The 16,447-nt window shown below is 41.8% G+C and overlaps 2 protein-coding genes and 3 non-coding genes across 5 annotated transcripts; 4 read left to right on the top strand and 1 right to left on the bottom strand.

Moving 5' to 3' along the window:
- Positions 1–179: 179 nt before the first annotated feature.
- Positions 180–3,716, bottom strand: LOC139343190 (apoptosis regulator BAX-like). The gene is made up of 6 exons (XM_070980678.1): positions 3,280–3,716; positions 2,477–2,525; positions 2,215–2,373; positions 1,961–2,096; positions 1,740–1,844; positions 180–1,628 (listed from the first exon to the last, which is right to left on the bottom strand). The coding sequence occupies exons 1-6, from the start codon at positions 3,308–3,310 to the stop codon at positions 1,530–1,532; spliced, it is 579 nt and encodes a 192-aa protein (XP_070836779.1). The 5' UTR covers positions 3,311–3,716; the 3' UTR covers positions 180–1,529.
- Positions 3,717–3,727: 11 nt separating this feature from the next.
- rps11 (ribosomal protein S11) lies at positions 3,728–6,103 on the top strand. Its single transcript, XM_070980679.1, has 5 exons — positions 3,728–3,788; positions 4,290–4,430; positions 4,656–4,731; positions 5,340–5,469; positions 5,908–6,103. The coding sequence occupies exons 1-5, from the start codon at positions 3,774–3,776 to the stop codon at positions 6,029–6,031; spliced, it is 486 nt and encodes a 161-aa protein (XP_070836780.1). The 5' UTR covers positions 3,728–3,773; the 3' UTR covers positions 6,032–6,103.
- LOC139344207 (small nucleolar RNA SNORD35) lies at positions 4,504–4,587 on the top strand. The gene has a single exon (XR_011603150.1). It is a non-coding gene; the product is annotated as a small nucleolar RNA SNORD35 (small nucleolar RNA).
- On the top strand, positions 5,151–5,235 carry LOC139344206 (small nucleolar RNA SNORD35). The gene has a single exon (XR_011603149.1). It is a non-coding gene; the product is annotated as a small nucleolar RNA SNORD35 (small nucleolar RNA).
- LOC139344192 (small nucleolar RNA SNORD35) lies at positions 5,714–5,798 on the top strand. Its single transcript, XR_011603136.1, has one exon. It is a non-coding gene; the product is annotated as a small nucleolar RNA SNORD35 (small nucleolar RNA).
- Positions 6,104–16,447: the final 10,344 nt, after the last annotated feature.

The raw sequence follows: 16,447 nt of genomic DNA, 5'->3' as shown, positions 1-16,447 counted from the left end.
GTACCTAATTTATATATCCTCTACTTCAATAACTCCTAAATGCTAACACTGGCATGCTAACATTGTCATCCCCAGAACTGTGTTGCTAGGATGGCTAAAAATGTCAATCTTGCAAACTCATCAGTCTGAATATAAGCAATCCTCATACTTAAACGAATCATACACATTTATAGCCACAGTAAGAGTTAAAGCATTTATTTTCCATATTACAACATACAAGGTCACCGCAAAAAGATTTTCAGGGAGACAGGAAACTCATTTCAGCTTTACAAATGTGATAGAAAAAGGTGATAATTTGAAAATATCAAAGTGATTTCGTAGTAAAAAAAACACCAAGGCACTGACAAAACAAGGAAAATGTATAAAAAGCCATTTGCTGTGTAGATAAGATTGCAGTTTGAATTGAATTACTCACGGAAAAATACAGTACTTTGAAAATGTGTGAAGTGAGGTAAGCATCTGTGAGCAGTCCAGTGCTTTCTGCGTCTGCAGTGCAACATCTTCCATCGACCACAGGAAACGTCAGAGCACGACAAGTGGCTCCGTTCGCAATGACAAAAATAATGGCTTTTTTTTTTCTTTTTAGGTGGGAGCCAGATTATGGTCAAAATGGCAGTCAAAATGCCCAAAGGCAGCATATGATTAAATGTTACACAACATGGGAATTTGGATTCAGTTTGAGATCATGTCATGATTCATGTTGAATGTAAACACAACTTTACACACAAGCCCCTGCTGTGGCACTTCAATTATCCACTGAAGCAAAGGTGAGCTGTGCATTATAAGACAAAATCATTTGGGGTTGTTTGAGCCAAATATTATCATAAGTGTAATTTCTCATCTGTATCATCTTCTTGATAAATCTAATAACTGTTTGCAAAAATATCTCTTTTCAGTTCGATGGGATGTGACTACCCTCCAACGCGTTCAATGCCTGCAGATCAGTACAGACTTACACTAGTAAACACTCACAAATACAAATGAAAATGATCCTCTAGCACATAGACACCATTATGAAATGGATGGAGAGAGCGGGAAGATCAGAAAACATTACTGAAAGTCTGACTGGAACAAAAATAAAACTACGATGACAATAATGCAGAAAGTAAACTCGAAATTTCCTCAAAAAATGTTCAGTCCATTTATTTTTTAGGACAGACAACAGAATGCAGTGACTCTTTTTATATGTACCAGTAAAAAATAAATTACTTAAAATCCATTCCTTGCTCAAGAACTGACAAACTCTCCACCCCCCCACCACCCATTTGTGCATTTAATCAGGCACCGCTCACTTCCTCAGTGGCATCGGGATCATGGGTACGTCAGTGGGACCACTCCAACTCCCAATCCTCGAAAATGAAAGGGAGGCAAAAATGAAGAGTGGCTCTTTGTGTCCAAGTACAAACTCTTGAGCTTGTTCACTCTGCCATAACTTCTCTTTCAGTTGTTCTTTCCTATTTCTGTTCCGTTCCACATTTCCCTCAGTCAAAGTTCCTCCCATATTCCATGTGTCTGCTCTTGCAAAGCCCTCACATCTTGCGAATGACGAGAACAGTGGTGAGAACACCAGCCAAGAAAACCCCCACTGTCTGCCATGTGGGTGTGCCGAAGTGGGAACGAATACCCTCCTAAAAATCATGAGCAACAGACACAAATATCATCATGTGTCATACAAGCACTCAAGAGCAGAAGCTCGATTACTAAGAAATCTGAACTACATTTGTTAGTTAGCTCCTTACCCAGCCACCCTGTTCCCTGATCCAGTTGATCACATATTCCTGGAGGTAGTCCATGGTCCAGCTGATTATTGTTCTGATGATATCAGGAACTTGGGTCACAACAGCCTGAGAAGGTGCGAAGGGATAGGTTTTAGACTTACGGTCTTTGTCATGCAAACTCCATAATAAAAGGTATGTCTCGCTTATAAAGTGGTGAGGTGAAACAGATTCCCTGAACTCACTTTGATTACGAGTCGACAGGCAAAGTAGAACAACGCAACCACTCTGCCCCAGTTGAACTTTCCATCTGAAAAGATCTCAAGGGCGACCTTCATAAACATGTCTTTTGTGGGAGTGAGTGCAGAGTTGTTTATCATCCTGGGGAAAATAACATTTAGCGATTAGAGACAAGCTAAATATGCAGTTATTACTATTAAAACGTCATAATTCCTCAGGTCTGGAATTTGTGGAACTGCCATACAGACAGGTACCCCACCTTTGGAGCTCTACATTGCCATCCAGCTCATCTCCAATCTGCTGCAGGCACTGGGCAAGCTTCTTGTGGTTTGGATCGCACAGCTCTCCTCCACCCAGCTGTGCCCTGGTCACTGCAGTATTGCTGTCTCCATGCCGCCGAACCCGCTCATAGATGAAACTACACAGACAGACACAGGATAGACACACAGGCAGTAATAGGCTTGATTTGACTCTTTTCCCAGTTCAATAATGAGAAGCCCGCCTGTATAGCATGTACTCACTCTTTTAACAATACAGCTCCTACTTCCAGTATCTGATCTTTAGTATTTCCTGAAAAACAAAAGTGTCAAATCATCCAAACACTGATACTGTTTTACAATCACGTTACCTCATATTATAAATAACTGAGGGAATGAATGATCTAACTGAAGAATGTTTACTAGTATGTTTATCGTGACTTTAATCTGAATCTAAGACCATACTTTTCGGTGATTTGCCATATTTAAACTAACAAATAATACATTTTTGTTGAAGGTTTGTCTGTAAATCTACGTTTAATCCTGTGCTTTACCCTTTACATCCGTTGTGTATATGTGTAAAAACAACTTATGAGAAATTCACGGCACACAAAAGACAGCTCGTACTAGCCACAGTCCTTTACTTGTTAGCTAAGTTCATTAGGGTAAAGAAATTTGCCGGTTAACGTTAGTCAGTGCTGTGGCTACGTAATATTAGACGGCTTGTACTTAAAATTTCTCGAGGTGATACAAAGTTGTCTCCTGATATCTATGTTTCGGTTTTGTTCACAAATATTTGCTAACTCACCCTTGAACAACTATCCAGGCAGCTAACCGAGCTAACGCTATCTATAAACACGCAGAGTACATGCTAACCGCTAGCTAACGTTTGGGTTAGCTATCTTGCTAACCTCAGTTCAGCTAATGTTAGTGCTGGCAAACAAACAAGCTACAACGACAAAACAAGCGTTAATTATTAAAGTTTCAGACTGTCTGTGTTTACCACAGTGTTGTCGACACTGTCACCACCTATTTAATTGTATAATATTGCTGATGCTAGCTAGTACCTTGGTCGCCTCCTCCCGGGTGTGATGCCATCTTGTTGTCTGTTTAGAACGTTAGTACTTCCTATAGACTGTATTGAACAGGTACTTCCGTGCAATCATGTGACAAAATATGTTACGTGCGGCTAAAGGAATTTACATGCGCTAATCTTCATTTAGGCTGATGGGACTGATGTGCTGATGAGATATCATAACATTAAATAAGTAGAGGTGACATCATCCACTTTTGAGTATGTTTGATAGATCTATTCATGGCAGCGTGACTCACGCAGCATCACACCGCCGCAATGGACGACTCTCTCAGAGAACTTGAACTGCAAATAAACAATTGAAATGTTCTTATTATACTATTAACTGTCTATCAAAATAAAGTAACTGACACAAAAACATGTATTTATTTTTTGAGCCTCACCTTTGCCCTACGTCATTTCCCGTGTCTCGGAGTCTTCCGTCCGTCGCGCGCATTCACAGGCCTCTTTACGACTCGTCTGGCAAAGATGGCGGATGCACAAGTATGTTCAGGAAAACGGCGTGGTGAATTTAATTCGATATATTTACGATTTAATGAGCTGCTTTAGGTGGCTGTATTATGTATATGCCTTTACATACTAGTCGTACATAACAATTAGCCATTTCAAACCACATTCAGGCATGAATAACTGCCATTTGTTGTTACGGTTCTGCATAACGTTACCCTCGTGTAACAGCTAGCCAGGAAGCTAACTTGGTTAGCTTAGCTTGCTGTCAGCTAATTCTCCATACCAACAGTGTCTTTCTTTTGTTGATACTACAAGCGACATTGGTTGCTGTTAAAACATTTCCCGTATCATTTATATAACGATATGTTGTTTAAGCTAAGAATGATTTTAGTTTTTTTCATATGGAAGTTCGTCTCAAATTAGCGAGGCCGGGCGCTGTTAGTGGTTCTTCACAGTTGAGAGAAGTGTGGATGCCGAAGTCAACGTGGTTTCGGTGTGGTACGGCCTTAACTTGCTGATCTCCTTGTTCCACAGACGGAGCGGGCATACCAGAAACAGCCCACCATCTTCCAGAACAAGAAGCGTGTTCTGGTCGCTGATGGTGGCAAGGAGGTCAAGGAAAAGCTCCCCCGCTACCACAAGAGTGTCGGGCTGGGCTTCAAAACCCCAAGAGAGGTAACTTGAATTGTCGAAGAAGTTATCCAAACTAAAGTGGAAAACTGTACATATAAAGTTCTTCTTTGTTAGCTGCAAATGATGTTTTTCTCACGATGGTCTTCCAAGCCTGCAGGGTTCTGACGATACTGCCTTTTGGCATCACTGATGCAGTCAAGAGTTTCAGAAATAACCTGTTCTGTTATTTTTTACAGTGACACTAACAATGTCTTTTGTTTTCACCAGGCTATTGAAGGCACTTACATTGACAAGAAATGCCCCTTCACTGGAAATGTCTCCATCCGTGGCCGAATCCTCTCTGGTCAGTTTAACACTTTATACCCAACAATATGCCAAACAATACTCAAAATATACACAACTATACAGTGATGCTTGTCAGTGATCTTGTACGTAATCCAGAAGTATCATTTCCAAGCAGATGTGCATCATTTTGGATTACTTTGGCAAGACCAGACAGTGGGTGCTTTGTCCATTTTTTAATTTAGTGTACAGTTAGGGGAATTCAAGTTTTGAGAGTTAAAAATGCCAGTGTTACTTGGGTGAGATGGTACTGTGAGTATTGATACCTCAATTTTTGCTCAAGTTGAGCAGTATTGCTGACTGCAAATCAGTATATCCTTGTGCAGATGAATGTGAAGCAAGCCAGGCCAGAACCCACTGTCTTTACAGGCTAAATCCCTACAAAACCAATACTGACTTTCGCTTTTCTTGTCACTGTCCTGCAAATGATGTTTTTTCTCACGATGGTCTTCCAAACCCCCTGGGTTCTGACGACAATGCCTAATGGCAACGCTGATGTAGTGGAGTGACAATTCTTTTTTTTTTTTTTTTTTTTTTAAGTTTTGACCTGTGTTTTGAGTGTTCGTCCATAGAAAACTATTGAAATTCAAATTTGTGGGTCGTCTACAGGTGTGGTGACCAAAATGAAGATGCAGAGGACCGTCGTCATCAGACGTGATTACCTGCATTACATCCGCAAATACAACCGCTTTGAGAAGAGGCACAAGAACATCTCTGTCCACTTGTCACCTTGTTTCAGGTACTTTACCTCTCAAAAGTTAATTCAGGCTTTCTACAGTTGAAGCAAACATGGAACAATCAGAAACTGTTGTCTTGGTTTCTAAATTTGGATAGTTTGAGCTGGAAAATGGTGCAGTAATGTGTTTGCCAACAGCCAAAAATGATACCAGGTGTTTGTTTCGAAAGTGTTAAATCAAAACTTGCATTTTTCTCTTCGAAAATGTTATTCTGTGTTGTATAAATGTCAGTTTGTCATAATTTGCTGCAAATGATGTTTTTTCTCACGATGGTCTTCCAAGCTCAGGAAGCTCTGACGACACTGCCTTTGGCAAACACTGATGCAGCTTGGCTTTACATCTCCTTCTCACTCTAAGCTAAATATTTATCAGCTTGGTCTTAAACACAGGTAGCCCAACCATCTGTTAAAGTCAGCTTTGATTGTGGTGTTTTTCTGCAGGGACGTCACAGTTGGAGATATTGTGACCGTTGGAGAGTGCCGACCACTCAGCAAGACCGTGAGGTTCAACGTCCTCAAAGTGACTAAAGCTGCTGGAGCCAAGAAGCAGTTCCAGAAGTTTTAGATGTGATTGTGAACAGGAAGGCTGCTGTTGGCTAACTTGTCTCACTGTCAAATAAAGAAAACCTTGTTTAAATTGCCTTTTCTGCCGTTTGTGTTATCATCCCCATTGATTTTGCACTAAATACATACACATACAGCACGAGTTCTGCTCGCTCTGTTACTTTTTCTTGTCATGTGTCTTTTGCGTGTGTGTGATAATCAGATGTGGCAATACTCTGCATTATTGCCAGTTTGTGTGAGTGTTATAGATGGAAAATTAATCTTATTGAATCTCGAGATCATTTTGAACATCAATTTCATATCTGCTCTGAACGTTTAGAGGAATAAAAGCTTGACTTGGGAAGCTTAGTATGAAAATAAATTATTTTGGGCAATTTTTATCAAGGTGATGCCACATTTGGTTATTAAAATTTCTGTTGCTTTAATATAAATACTGCATGCTAAGCCTGACAGTGAGCAGACCTCTGATACTGCAGCTACATATTCTCTTGTAGGCGGTGATACAGTGTTTATTAGCAGCTTCAAGTCCATCAAGAAGCAACAATGTGGCAACGTAGTTGAATTAGGAGTGTTTATGTGTCTGAGCAGTTGCTAAAAATAAAATTTGCTGTTGCTACAATAAAATTTTTTCATAATTTTACAAAAAAGTTGCGAGGAAAGACCATCCTGATACACTGAAACGTTTGTCACATAAGATTAGACCACTGCAGAAAAGATAAAAATTAATCCCACGCTGGGGAAATTAAGCAAAACAAGTAACAAGGCCGGGGCAGTAATATTAAACCAACAGTTCCTTCATCTGATAAAATCCAGCATGGTCATGAGCAAGGTCAACACATAAAAAAAAGATCTGTCCATGATAATAGGTGCAGAGCTGACGTGTGTGCAGTAAAATGGAAGAACCAGGTGTGCATACAGTACAAGAGCTTTAGTTTTCTTTGTAGGAAACTGAACATATATTCATGAATATTGCTGCACGATGGACCCACAGGTAGAGGGTTCTGGTTTCAACGTTTCACTTTGGATTTAAAGTCAACATATGTGTATAGATTGTGACACACATACATAGATTTGTCTGCCAGCAGCGCCCCCCGCTGGTTCACAAGTTCTTTTCCCCATAAAATCAATGCGTCCAGCAGATGGCGACAGATGCACGTGTAAATGATCCAATTCAATGACTAAACTAAAGTACTGACCAGACTGGCTTTGCAAGATAGTTGCTCATTTCCAGTAGTAGCCCAATGAAACAAAAAGCGAAAAGTAAGAATATGGAGGAATTTGTTGTTCCAAAATCCTTTTTCCTGCTCTGATTTTCTTTTTGGTAATGTGAGAAAAATCCTGCACAGTGCATGCAAATTCACACAACTCTGAATAGACGTGGTGGTGAACTGTTCAGGTGAACAGGAGGGGGGATCACTACCAGAGGAACAAAGTGATCACTCACTGCTATCCGATGGCTTCGGCATCAGTCTGATGATGCTGTAGAAGAAGATATGACCTCATTCTTTTGTGCAGTTACAGCCGTGATGATGCTGAATAGTGTCTGAGACCCAAGCGTGGATTTAAGTGTTTACTCGGCCTGTCTGCATCAGCTGAGTCATTTGCATGTGTCCTTATTTCTGCTGGAGAAGATGACAGCTTTTCTGTATGGGAATCAATGAGGCCCCCCCAGCTCACTCAGCCTGGCCTGCTGTCTGCTGAGTGCCATGGAAGAGGCCACTCCATTAACATAATGATGCTGTACGTGTTTTTTTTGCCCCAGTGCTCCAGTGAATGTGGACCATATGGTGATGACGTGAAGAGGAGAAAGTGCTTAAAGCGAGCTCAGCCGTGTAAGTCGTTCCATCATTTAATGATTAGCAGGGTAAGACTCAAGGTTTGTTTTGAAATAATCAAACATTTTCCTCAATTACAGTTTTCACTTTTGTTTTTGTTGTACTAACAACAATCCCAGCTCTCCACCCATGCTACAATATTTACCTAAACAGCAGAGTCTCAGCTTTTAACCACAAATTGTCCTCTGTTGTACTGGGGCTTTCCCAGCTCCTTCTCTCCATAGGCACAAACACTACAGGAGGGTGGGAGGGCCCCAGGATGTTCTCTGAATAAAAGGCCCTCTCATGAGCAGACACCCCAGGGAGCAAGGCAGCCCAGCAGGCCACCCAGCCCACATGAGTACATTCATGCTCCCACAGAGTGTTTGTTTGAGGGCAGAGGTCTGATCCCTCAAAAAGTCCGAGCAACCATAATAAACCCAAGCTGACAATGTTAAACTGTGATGAATATGTGCTGTCAGAGAGGCATGTTAGTATAGCTGCTGGTTATCTGCTGATCTCAGAGTGTTTTTTAACTTTTCTTCATCAAGATAAGACCATTTGTGCCAGTTAAGCTGTAGGAGCCAGTTTGCGCTCTTGGGAAACTGGGGTCGAATCTTAAAACAAAAACCCGATCAGCACATTTATAGGCAAGGGACTGTGGTAAGACAGAGTTTGATTCTCAGCGTTTTCAGAGTCAGCAGAAACAGTGGTGTTACCGGGCAATAAAATAAATGTTTGTCTCTCATCTTAACTGTTGTGACACAGTACAGTTCATGACTCTTTGATTTTCCTCCATCTCGAATAAAAATCACCTGCCGGAAAGATTCTTGGTTTAATTGCACGTTAACATGGATTATATAGATTGTTCTTGTGATACAAAGGATGAGGGCGTACATTTTCTGCTTTTGTCCCGGGTTTGTTTCTGGATTTGCTCAAACAGCACACTTCCTCCCTCACATCTTGAAAGATGAAGCCATGTAATTCTCCAGGTGGTGATGCGAGTTTCAGTGATGGAGAAGCCAGCCTCTTCCCGTTCTGCTTAATAACTCTCAATTTCCCATTTGGAGGCATCACCAAAAGGTGGAGGTGAACAGTGCAGACAGTGTAGATTTAGTGCACCGACCGTCACAGGCCGATCATCCACCCAGGTCAGCAAGATCAGAGATGGTCTTCTGTCTGTAAAGAGACAGTAATGAATGCTCAGCTCTGTCTCTCCTCTGTCTGCAGCAGACAGTCTTTTGAGCTGTCTCACTTCACATTCCTCCACTCTGCCAACATGTTTACCCAGTGTCACGGAGCATGCTTGCAGTCGTGCTTACTTGTGTATCTAGTGGCAGGGATGTTAGCTCAGAGGGTCGACCCAATGGGGGTAATGGCCACTATCAAAACACAGGCCTTCTGGTGACCCAGCAGGAGGTTTTTCTGGGGGGGACAGGGGGTCGGTCGTATAGTCCCATGCTGGACCCTCGTTCTGGGTTGTTTGGAGGCTGTCGGCAGCCTCCGAACTGTTTTCCAGGAGAAACAGCAACAGCGGACCTGATGGACTGAACAGATGGAGGACATGTTATACATCGAGAAGCTTAAGGTGTAGCTGATAAGGCCCTTCATCCTCCGCCTGTTCTGTCAGCACTGAACAACAGGAAAAATGTGCACATGTGTATTTATTGATTTTTAAATTGTCTCGCTTGATCTTTCTCTGGCTGCATATTGAAAATGGTCTGAAACAAAGGGAACAGACTGAGTGACTCGAGGAGGAAGTTCTCACACCTCTCACTTCAGTAAAAGCAAATACGTATACTTAAAATATCAATATCAGTACTTCTGTCTGATTCACTTATTTAACAGACACGGTGTTTGTACAGGCAGAGTAACAACATGCAATAATATGTTTTTACTCCTCTGCAGCACAAACTGTTGAGAATACATCAACAGAGATTTGACTCTCTGCCGTAGTTTCTATGAAAGTATACAATGATTTCTTTTAAACAATAAGCCACCATTAGCAGCCCTAAGACCTGTGTGTAGTTCCTGAAGGTGTTTAGAGACTGATAAAAGTGAAATTTGACAGTACAACTGATCTTTAATACTGTCGTATTCTTATGCCACACACTTTTTTTCTTGCTAGTTTTTTCATGTAATATAATACGTAACCATTAAACCCATCACTATCCAGCATCTTATGGCTGGGGTGCACAACAGGAACACTGTGGGCTCCACTTTGGGTCAGTGCAGGGTCACGCTACACATCTGGACATGTCATCATCCGTCCAGATCTGCACAAAGACAGCCAATGTCCTTCCACCAAAGACAGACTGCTGTCTCACGACATCCTATAAAAAAAAAGTGCTATTATGTGTAGTCACAAACAAATGATGGTGTGCAGGGGCTGCAAACTGTATACACATAATAAATGTGATTTTACATGGCCTACTGTTGGGGTTTGGTGTCAGGATTTCGTTAAAGTCAGTGAAAGTAGATATGGTGGATAATGAGCATGTCAAGATCTATGACTCTCAGGTTGGAGGCTCTGGTCACAGTTATCAGTGTCTGATAGCTGTGACAGCACCGGGAGCTTCTTAACTGATTTTAAGTGATTTAACAGATGTGGCTCCTGCTCGTCACTCACACACACACACCGCACACACACCTTTCATCTCATCAAGACTGCAGAGCTGTGTCCCTTATATTTTATTTACATGAGTGAAAACTATCTGAAGGTTCAGAACCTGCTGGCTGAGTCCTGCAGAGCTTCACATCCGAGCATATTGATGACAAAACCTTGATTGATCGCCGCTCACCTGGCCTGCCTGGTAAGCCGAGAGCCTTGCAAGACATCCTGGATTTGCACGACAGCTCCTAATTCAATATTCTCATGTTCAGCTGTGTTCATGCCTGCCTGTCACACAGACTGCATGTCTGGCATGTGTGAGCGCGGCGGGCATCTCCAATTTTACACCACGCTGTCAGATCAAAGTGTGGGGCTGGCGCTGGCGGGTCACAGGGCCGGGTGTTGCGTGCAGCAGCGCTCTCGGGTCATGTGTGAACCATCCAGTCTGGCTGTCATCAGAGCATCCCTGGGGTGTGCTCTCGCTGACTGATGGCCTCACACTGCCGCCCCGAACCCTAGAATTCCAAAAAAAAAAGGCAGATCTGGACTGCATATCTAACAAGTACTGTTTCCAGAGATTCATGGATGATGCCAGGTGACGTGGGCCTGCAGACAGAACACATTTCTAGACACAAATACGCTCTGTTTTGGCTTCAAAAGCAGGATTTTAACATTTAAAGCACAACAGCTAAAGCAGGTAATTGTTAATGAGGGCAAAAAAAATAAATAAATCACCACACGAATACCAGAAGTTTCAGTTCTTTGTTTGCAGGAGTTTCTTGCATTCTTTCAGCTTGTTTTGGAGACTGTAACAAAGGAAATGTAAAGTGTAACACTTCTCTCTATAAAAGGTAACAGGAGAAACTCAAAGCAACGCCCCACAGCAACAGTTTGTGCTGCTATTGAGCGGCTCCTCTCCAGCAGGAGGAATTCACCCCGGCAGATGGCGGGGCCGAGGCCCCCGAGGCCTCAGGCAATGCTACACCCTGGGACCCGGATACCTAATCGTGCCCTGTTGAGCCTCTCACCTGCTGCTCTGCTGCTCACAATGTTATCTCATCTCTCTGACCTATTGTGGCTCCCATCGGTGATAATGACAGTCGAGAGACCCACGCAGCGCCGCAGCAGAGGCTCGCTCTCCCTGGAGAGAGGCAGGATCCTGGGAAACCTCAGAGTAATCGATCTCTCCATCTCGCCTCCTCTGGTGGATCTCGTTTCTGATCGCGACCCGCAGACAGCTCGTGTGTAAGGCACAGATTGCTTTGATTTTCAGTGCAGTCATTCTTATAGATCTTAGGTGTGGTTGGTCACTTTATCTCTTTGACCTTATACATTGTAGTGACTGTAAAGAGGAAGTACCTTTGAAAGCAGAGGCTTTTTGGGTATTAGCTACTTTAAGAGGGAGCATTTTTCTCAGACAGTAATGTAAAATCAAACACATATATCCATCATCAACAATAACATTTAATTAGTTTTTTGATGTTCTCTTGTGATATTTCTCTAAAGTGTAATTTCACACAATGGGAGAATATTTCCACTCCTCCGTCTCTCCGTATGAACTCGCAGACTGTCAGACTGTAGATTTGCTGCCTTGGGTAACCACAGTTGGTTGCATTTTGTAAAGCCAGTTCTCGCAACCTTCTTAACCAAACCACAGTGTTGTGGAGAATCTCGTTGTTGTTGTTGCCGTCTTTCTTCTTGCTCTCTACTGTTTTAATTTCCACTTAGTCATTTTCCCTGAGAAAACACCATCCAGTTCCTGCGTGACATCGGTTCCCACCGGCTCAGTCAGATATTGTCTCTGTGGCCCAGTTCTCACTGAGCCTGTTGGATCATTAATTAGACTTTCATTGCTTTTTCCTGCATATGCAGCTCTTTGTCAGGCAATATAATAGAGTTCAGGATTAATGAAAAGGGCCAGTTTTGTCAAAGTTTGTGAAGCATCAAAGGTCTTACCTAGAAATATGGAGTCATAGTGCTTGGAGTACATGAAAGATAAAGGCTTCCTGCTACATATAGGAAAATGTGTGATACCTGCATACACCATCACTGCAATAAAAAAAGTTATTTTCTTTAAGTGCCATCCTTACTGTCTGTTATTTTGTTTCTAAGATGCTAATCTTAGCAGCATATGAGACAAATCACTTGTAAAGCTGAATGCTTTCTTGTAGTGAGGGTCAGTGTAATCAGTTATTTAGGACCTGTACACTACTTCTATAGTATCTTGCAGTATAAATATACATTATTCCTCAACTTAAAGGGGCTCTCCAGTGATTTGGTATGAAAGTGGGGAACTCACAAGAGTCAGATTGACAAATGATGATCAGAATCAAAGCTGCAGAGGTCTTTAGTTGTCCAGCGCACACCAGGCTTTAAAAACACTGGGTCCTGCATTTCCCATAATGCAGTTCAACAAGGTATTTCATCAGATCCACTTTGCCTCCAAAATGTTTACTTCAAGTCACAAAGCCACAGAAGATACCATACAACAACTCTTACAAGCTGATGAATACTTTTTGTGACCTTTGAACTGAGATGCATGTATAAAGGAGGTGGAGAGCCCCTTTAAAGAAGGAAGTAAAACTTTCAGGCATCGGTGACAAGCTCAGGCTTTGCTCTCTGTACTAAAACATGCATAGGCCACGTATCATACTTGCTGCTTCACAACCCTGGCGGTCTGGTTAAATGAGGATGTATTTCGAACTCTTTTGTGCTTGTGTGTTGCAAACATAAAGGGAAGGAAGTGCAGGGACTTTCACAATGATCTGCTGCATTGCCAGTCTCTATATGAAGAGAAACAAAGGGGATCTTTTTGCCTCAGTAAATTGCTGCTGAAGCGAGAACAAAAGAGATCAAATGGAGAGAGCACACCCAATCACTGTCTGCGCGGCTTCAACTGTGCTGCCTTTGTGCTCATACGATCAATATGTAACCAAGAGAAAGGAAACGGAGTTCTTTACATCTCAGATACATCTCTCGTGCAAGATCTCTTACAGATCTCTCTTTAAAGGTCACTTTGCCTTTCCACTTCAGCTTCAAGAGGAACATTGTGAGTGAAACATGCTCAAATCTCACACAGCTTCATGGCAGACGTTTGGTTTCCATGTATGAACTTTTGCAGGAAATCTGGAAGATATTTTATGCCTTTCCAGCTTGGCAGAACAACACACTGTAAATCAAATGTACGCATGTTATGTGTAATGTGAACAATCTGTCTGTAATCATGGGATTATAGATATTTTTCAGTTTGGACAAGGCTCAAATGTCGGCTCAACCAAATTTAGAAAACAAAGACCGTTGATGTCGGTGAATCCTGCAACTTTTCTACTCACAGAAAAACGGAATTATCATCACAGATGCCAAGCTGGATTTTCATCTTTATAACAGAAGTCATTGTAAGAAAACTCACAACTCACAGTCAAAAGGAAATTCCCTCTTGATGGCAACTCAGTTTTTCACTTCTGTAAATTGTTGATATGGGAGAAAGTTGTTGATTATAGAAATTATGTGTGATTTCTGTCTTGGAGGTATTTTCTTATTGAGGGAGCCATTAAGCAGTTGTGGGTGATTTGAAGTCTCCGTTAGAAGCCAGAATATAAGAACTTGAGAAGACATCTAAATGGTGTCTTTGTATGAAAAATGGATGAGGATACGACAAGACATTCATACAGAGATCATGACCTCCATGTCCTCAGTGGAAGTTATGGCCCTGGTTGACGTTCCTTTTCTGCAGGCAAAACAAATTTTGAAGCAGGACCCCCTCTCTGAGAAACAGGAGGAGTGTGTGTGTGTGTGTGTGTGGGGGGGGGGGGGTTCACTGCGAGAGGAGCTGAAGTGACACAGCTGATAACCTTGTGCCATTGTGTGCCTGGCTGCCAGAACATCTCTGTTTCACTGCTGCGTGTAAAAAGTGATGGAGATAACAGCAAATCCCAAACATTCTCCGGAAGAAAAAACAAATCCTGCATTTTTCTACCACTAAAGCAAACAGCAAATCTCCTTATCTTCAGATTGATTGCATCTGTAAGACCACCACAATCCAAAGAGAGGAAATTCTGATGTTTGGTAATGATATGTCTCTGGGGACAATATGGCATTTTAACACTTATATGAAAACATACTTGTGTGTTTATGGACTTCTTGCAGCCTGAATGGATGCCGGTCATCGAAAAAATCCTAATGGCCTCGATCTGAATCTTTCCAATGTGACATACTTTGCCTTTTATTTTCCTTACACAAAGCAAGCATTGAACAAATTCGCCGTCTCTCAATGAAGCGAAATCATCGTGACTGTGTATGAGGCAGGGAGTCACGGGGAAGATGTTTTTAGTCATTTATTTAACATTTTTTCTTTAATTAGACTTTTATGTCTTTGTGAAATAATTAAGGTTTTTTTTTGGAACACAGAAATCAGTCTTCATCATGAGTGAAACAGCATTTTAGCTATAAAGCATGGAAATGCATTTGTTTGGCCAAATTTGGAGTTATTATGACTGATTTCCAAAACAGTCCCAGCTGTTTTAGATGTTCTGGCTTAAGACTGGTTCACTGTTCTGTTCCATGCTAAAGTCTTAGCATTTACACTGTATCTGCTAGAGACACAGATCAAATGGTCCTCATGTTACATAAGTTGCCCACCAGTCCAAACTCAGATAATCAGTGTCAGTGTTGCAGTAATGACAATAAATTGCCTCAACACCGGTATGTGACAACACTGAGAGGCTTCCCTTTCATTAAACCCATCTTCTGTGGTTTATCCAAGAGCTACATCCTGTGCTCCATCAATAACAACAAGATCAATTTGTTTACCATGCGGAAAAAAGTGACTCAGTTCATGACACACACGGAAAGAAAAAAAAAGTCAGCGCTGATCTACATCCTAACGAGGTGGCCCCAACATAAACAGAGATCTGTGGAGCAGGGGTAAACTTCCTTTGCTTGCACTGGTGCGCACACTTCCTGAGGGGATTGAGCGATGCATCAGATTGAAGCCCGATCTTCATGAAGGCTGGCAGTGTTTCACTCTGCTGGCAAATGAGCCAACCAAGCAAATTCAAGCCACATGCTAAACTTGCGTGTCTCTTGTTGCTGTATGTAAAAACCAAAGTGTATATCACAAAAGATCGCCAAGATTTTGTTGCAGATAGCCAGATGTCTGACTTTTAGCCATGCTAGCGACGTGGTTTTTCATCTGTCGGTCCACGACTCTGGTCTGGGCTGATGTATATCAACAATTATTTGATGGATTGCCATGAAATTTGCTATAGATATTCAAGGCTTTGGCTTTGATGATCCTCTGGCTTTTCCTGTAGCGCCACCCACAGGTCAAAACCTTCTCTTATCCCGTGAAATAACATCTACTCGAACGACTGGAACAAAATTTTGTGTACGATCTTTGCTCAGGTGTCACAATGTTGACATTTCTCCATTTCATTGGAATATCTCGACAACTTTTGGAGGGACTGCCATGAAATTTGGCACAAGCGTTCATAAGAGAATGATTTGTACTTATGATCAAATACCTGCAAAGCTAAAGACATTCCCATTACCTTCAATTGTACTGTTTGTTTATTGCTAATTAGCGATTGTTAGCATGCTAGCATGCTGAGCTAACCATAAACATGACACCTGCTAAGCATAATCATTATGAGCACGTTAGCATGCTGTTGATGGCATTCAGCTACACTTCACTGTCTCAGTCTTATTAAATTTTCATTTCCAACCTGAAATCAAGCAAATGATGGCAACACAAACTTTATCGTCGATAGTCATCTGTTCCGCAGTGCTGTTTGCTTACATTAAAGCAGCCAATGAAACAGAGCCATGGCTCAGCTTCCCACAATGTCTGGTGTTAAGATGACTTTCCTCTCTAATAGATGATCTCAGCACCAAGATGTTTTCTGAGAAACCTGTCTGTGACTTTATTGTTATGGAGAAAGTGGATTATCTAGCTGTTTCCACTAATTCAGTGTGTTCTACAGCTTATTTTTGA

This window comes from Chaetodon trifascialis, chromosome 15 (genome assembly GCF_039877785.1).
Source record: "Chaetodon trifascialis isolate fChaTrf1 chromosome 15, fChaTrf1.hap1, whole genome shotgun sequence".
Taxonomy (NCBI): Eukaryota; Metazoa; Chordata; class Actinopteri; order Chaetodontiformes; family Chaetodontidae; genus Chaetodon; species Chaetodon trifascialis.
The sequence above is the reverse complement of the archived record's forward strand: the minus strand, read 5'-3'. Positions and strand labels throughout refer to the sequence as shown.

Coding starts and splice junctions, on each gene's coding strand:
- LOC139343190 (XM_070980678.1), bottom strand. CDS start 3,310: ATGGCATCACACCCGGGAGGAGGCGACCAAG. Junction 2,374..2,476: donor GGAGCTGTATTGTTAAAAGA/GTGAGTACATGC, acceptor CTGTCTGTGTAG/TTTCATCTATGAGCGGGTTC. Junction 2,097..2,214: donor GGCAATGTAGAGCTCCAAAG/GTGGGGTACCTG, acceptor TATTTTCCCCAG/GATGATAAACAACTCTGCAC.
- rps11 (XM_070980679.1), top strand. Junction 4,431..4,655: donor GCTTCAAAACCCCAAGAGAG/GTAACTTGAATT, acceptor TGTTTTCACCAG/GCTATTGAAGGCACTTACAT. Junction 5,470..5,907: donor CACTTGTCACCTTGTTTCAG/GTACTTTACCTC, acceptor GTTTTTCTGCAG/GGACGTCACAGTTGGAGATA.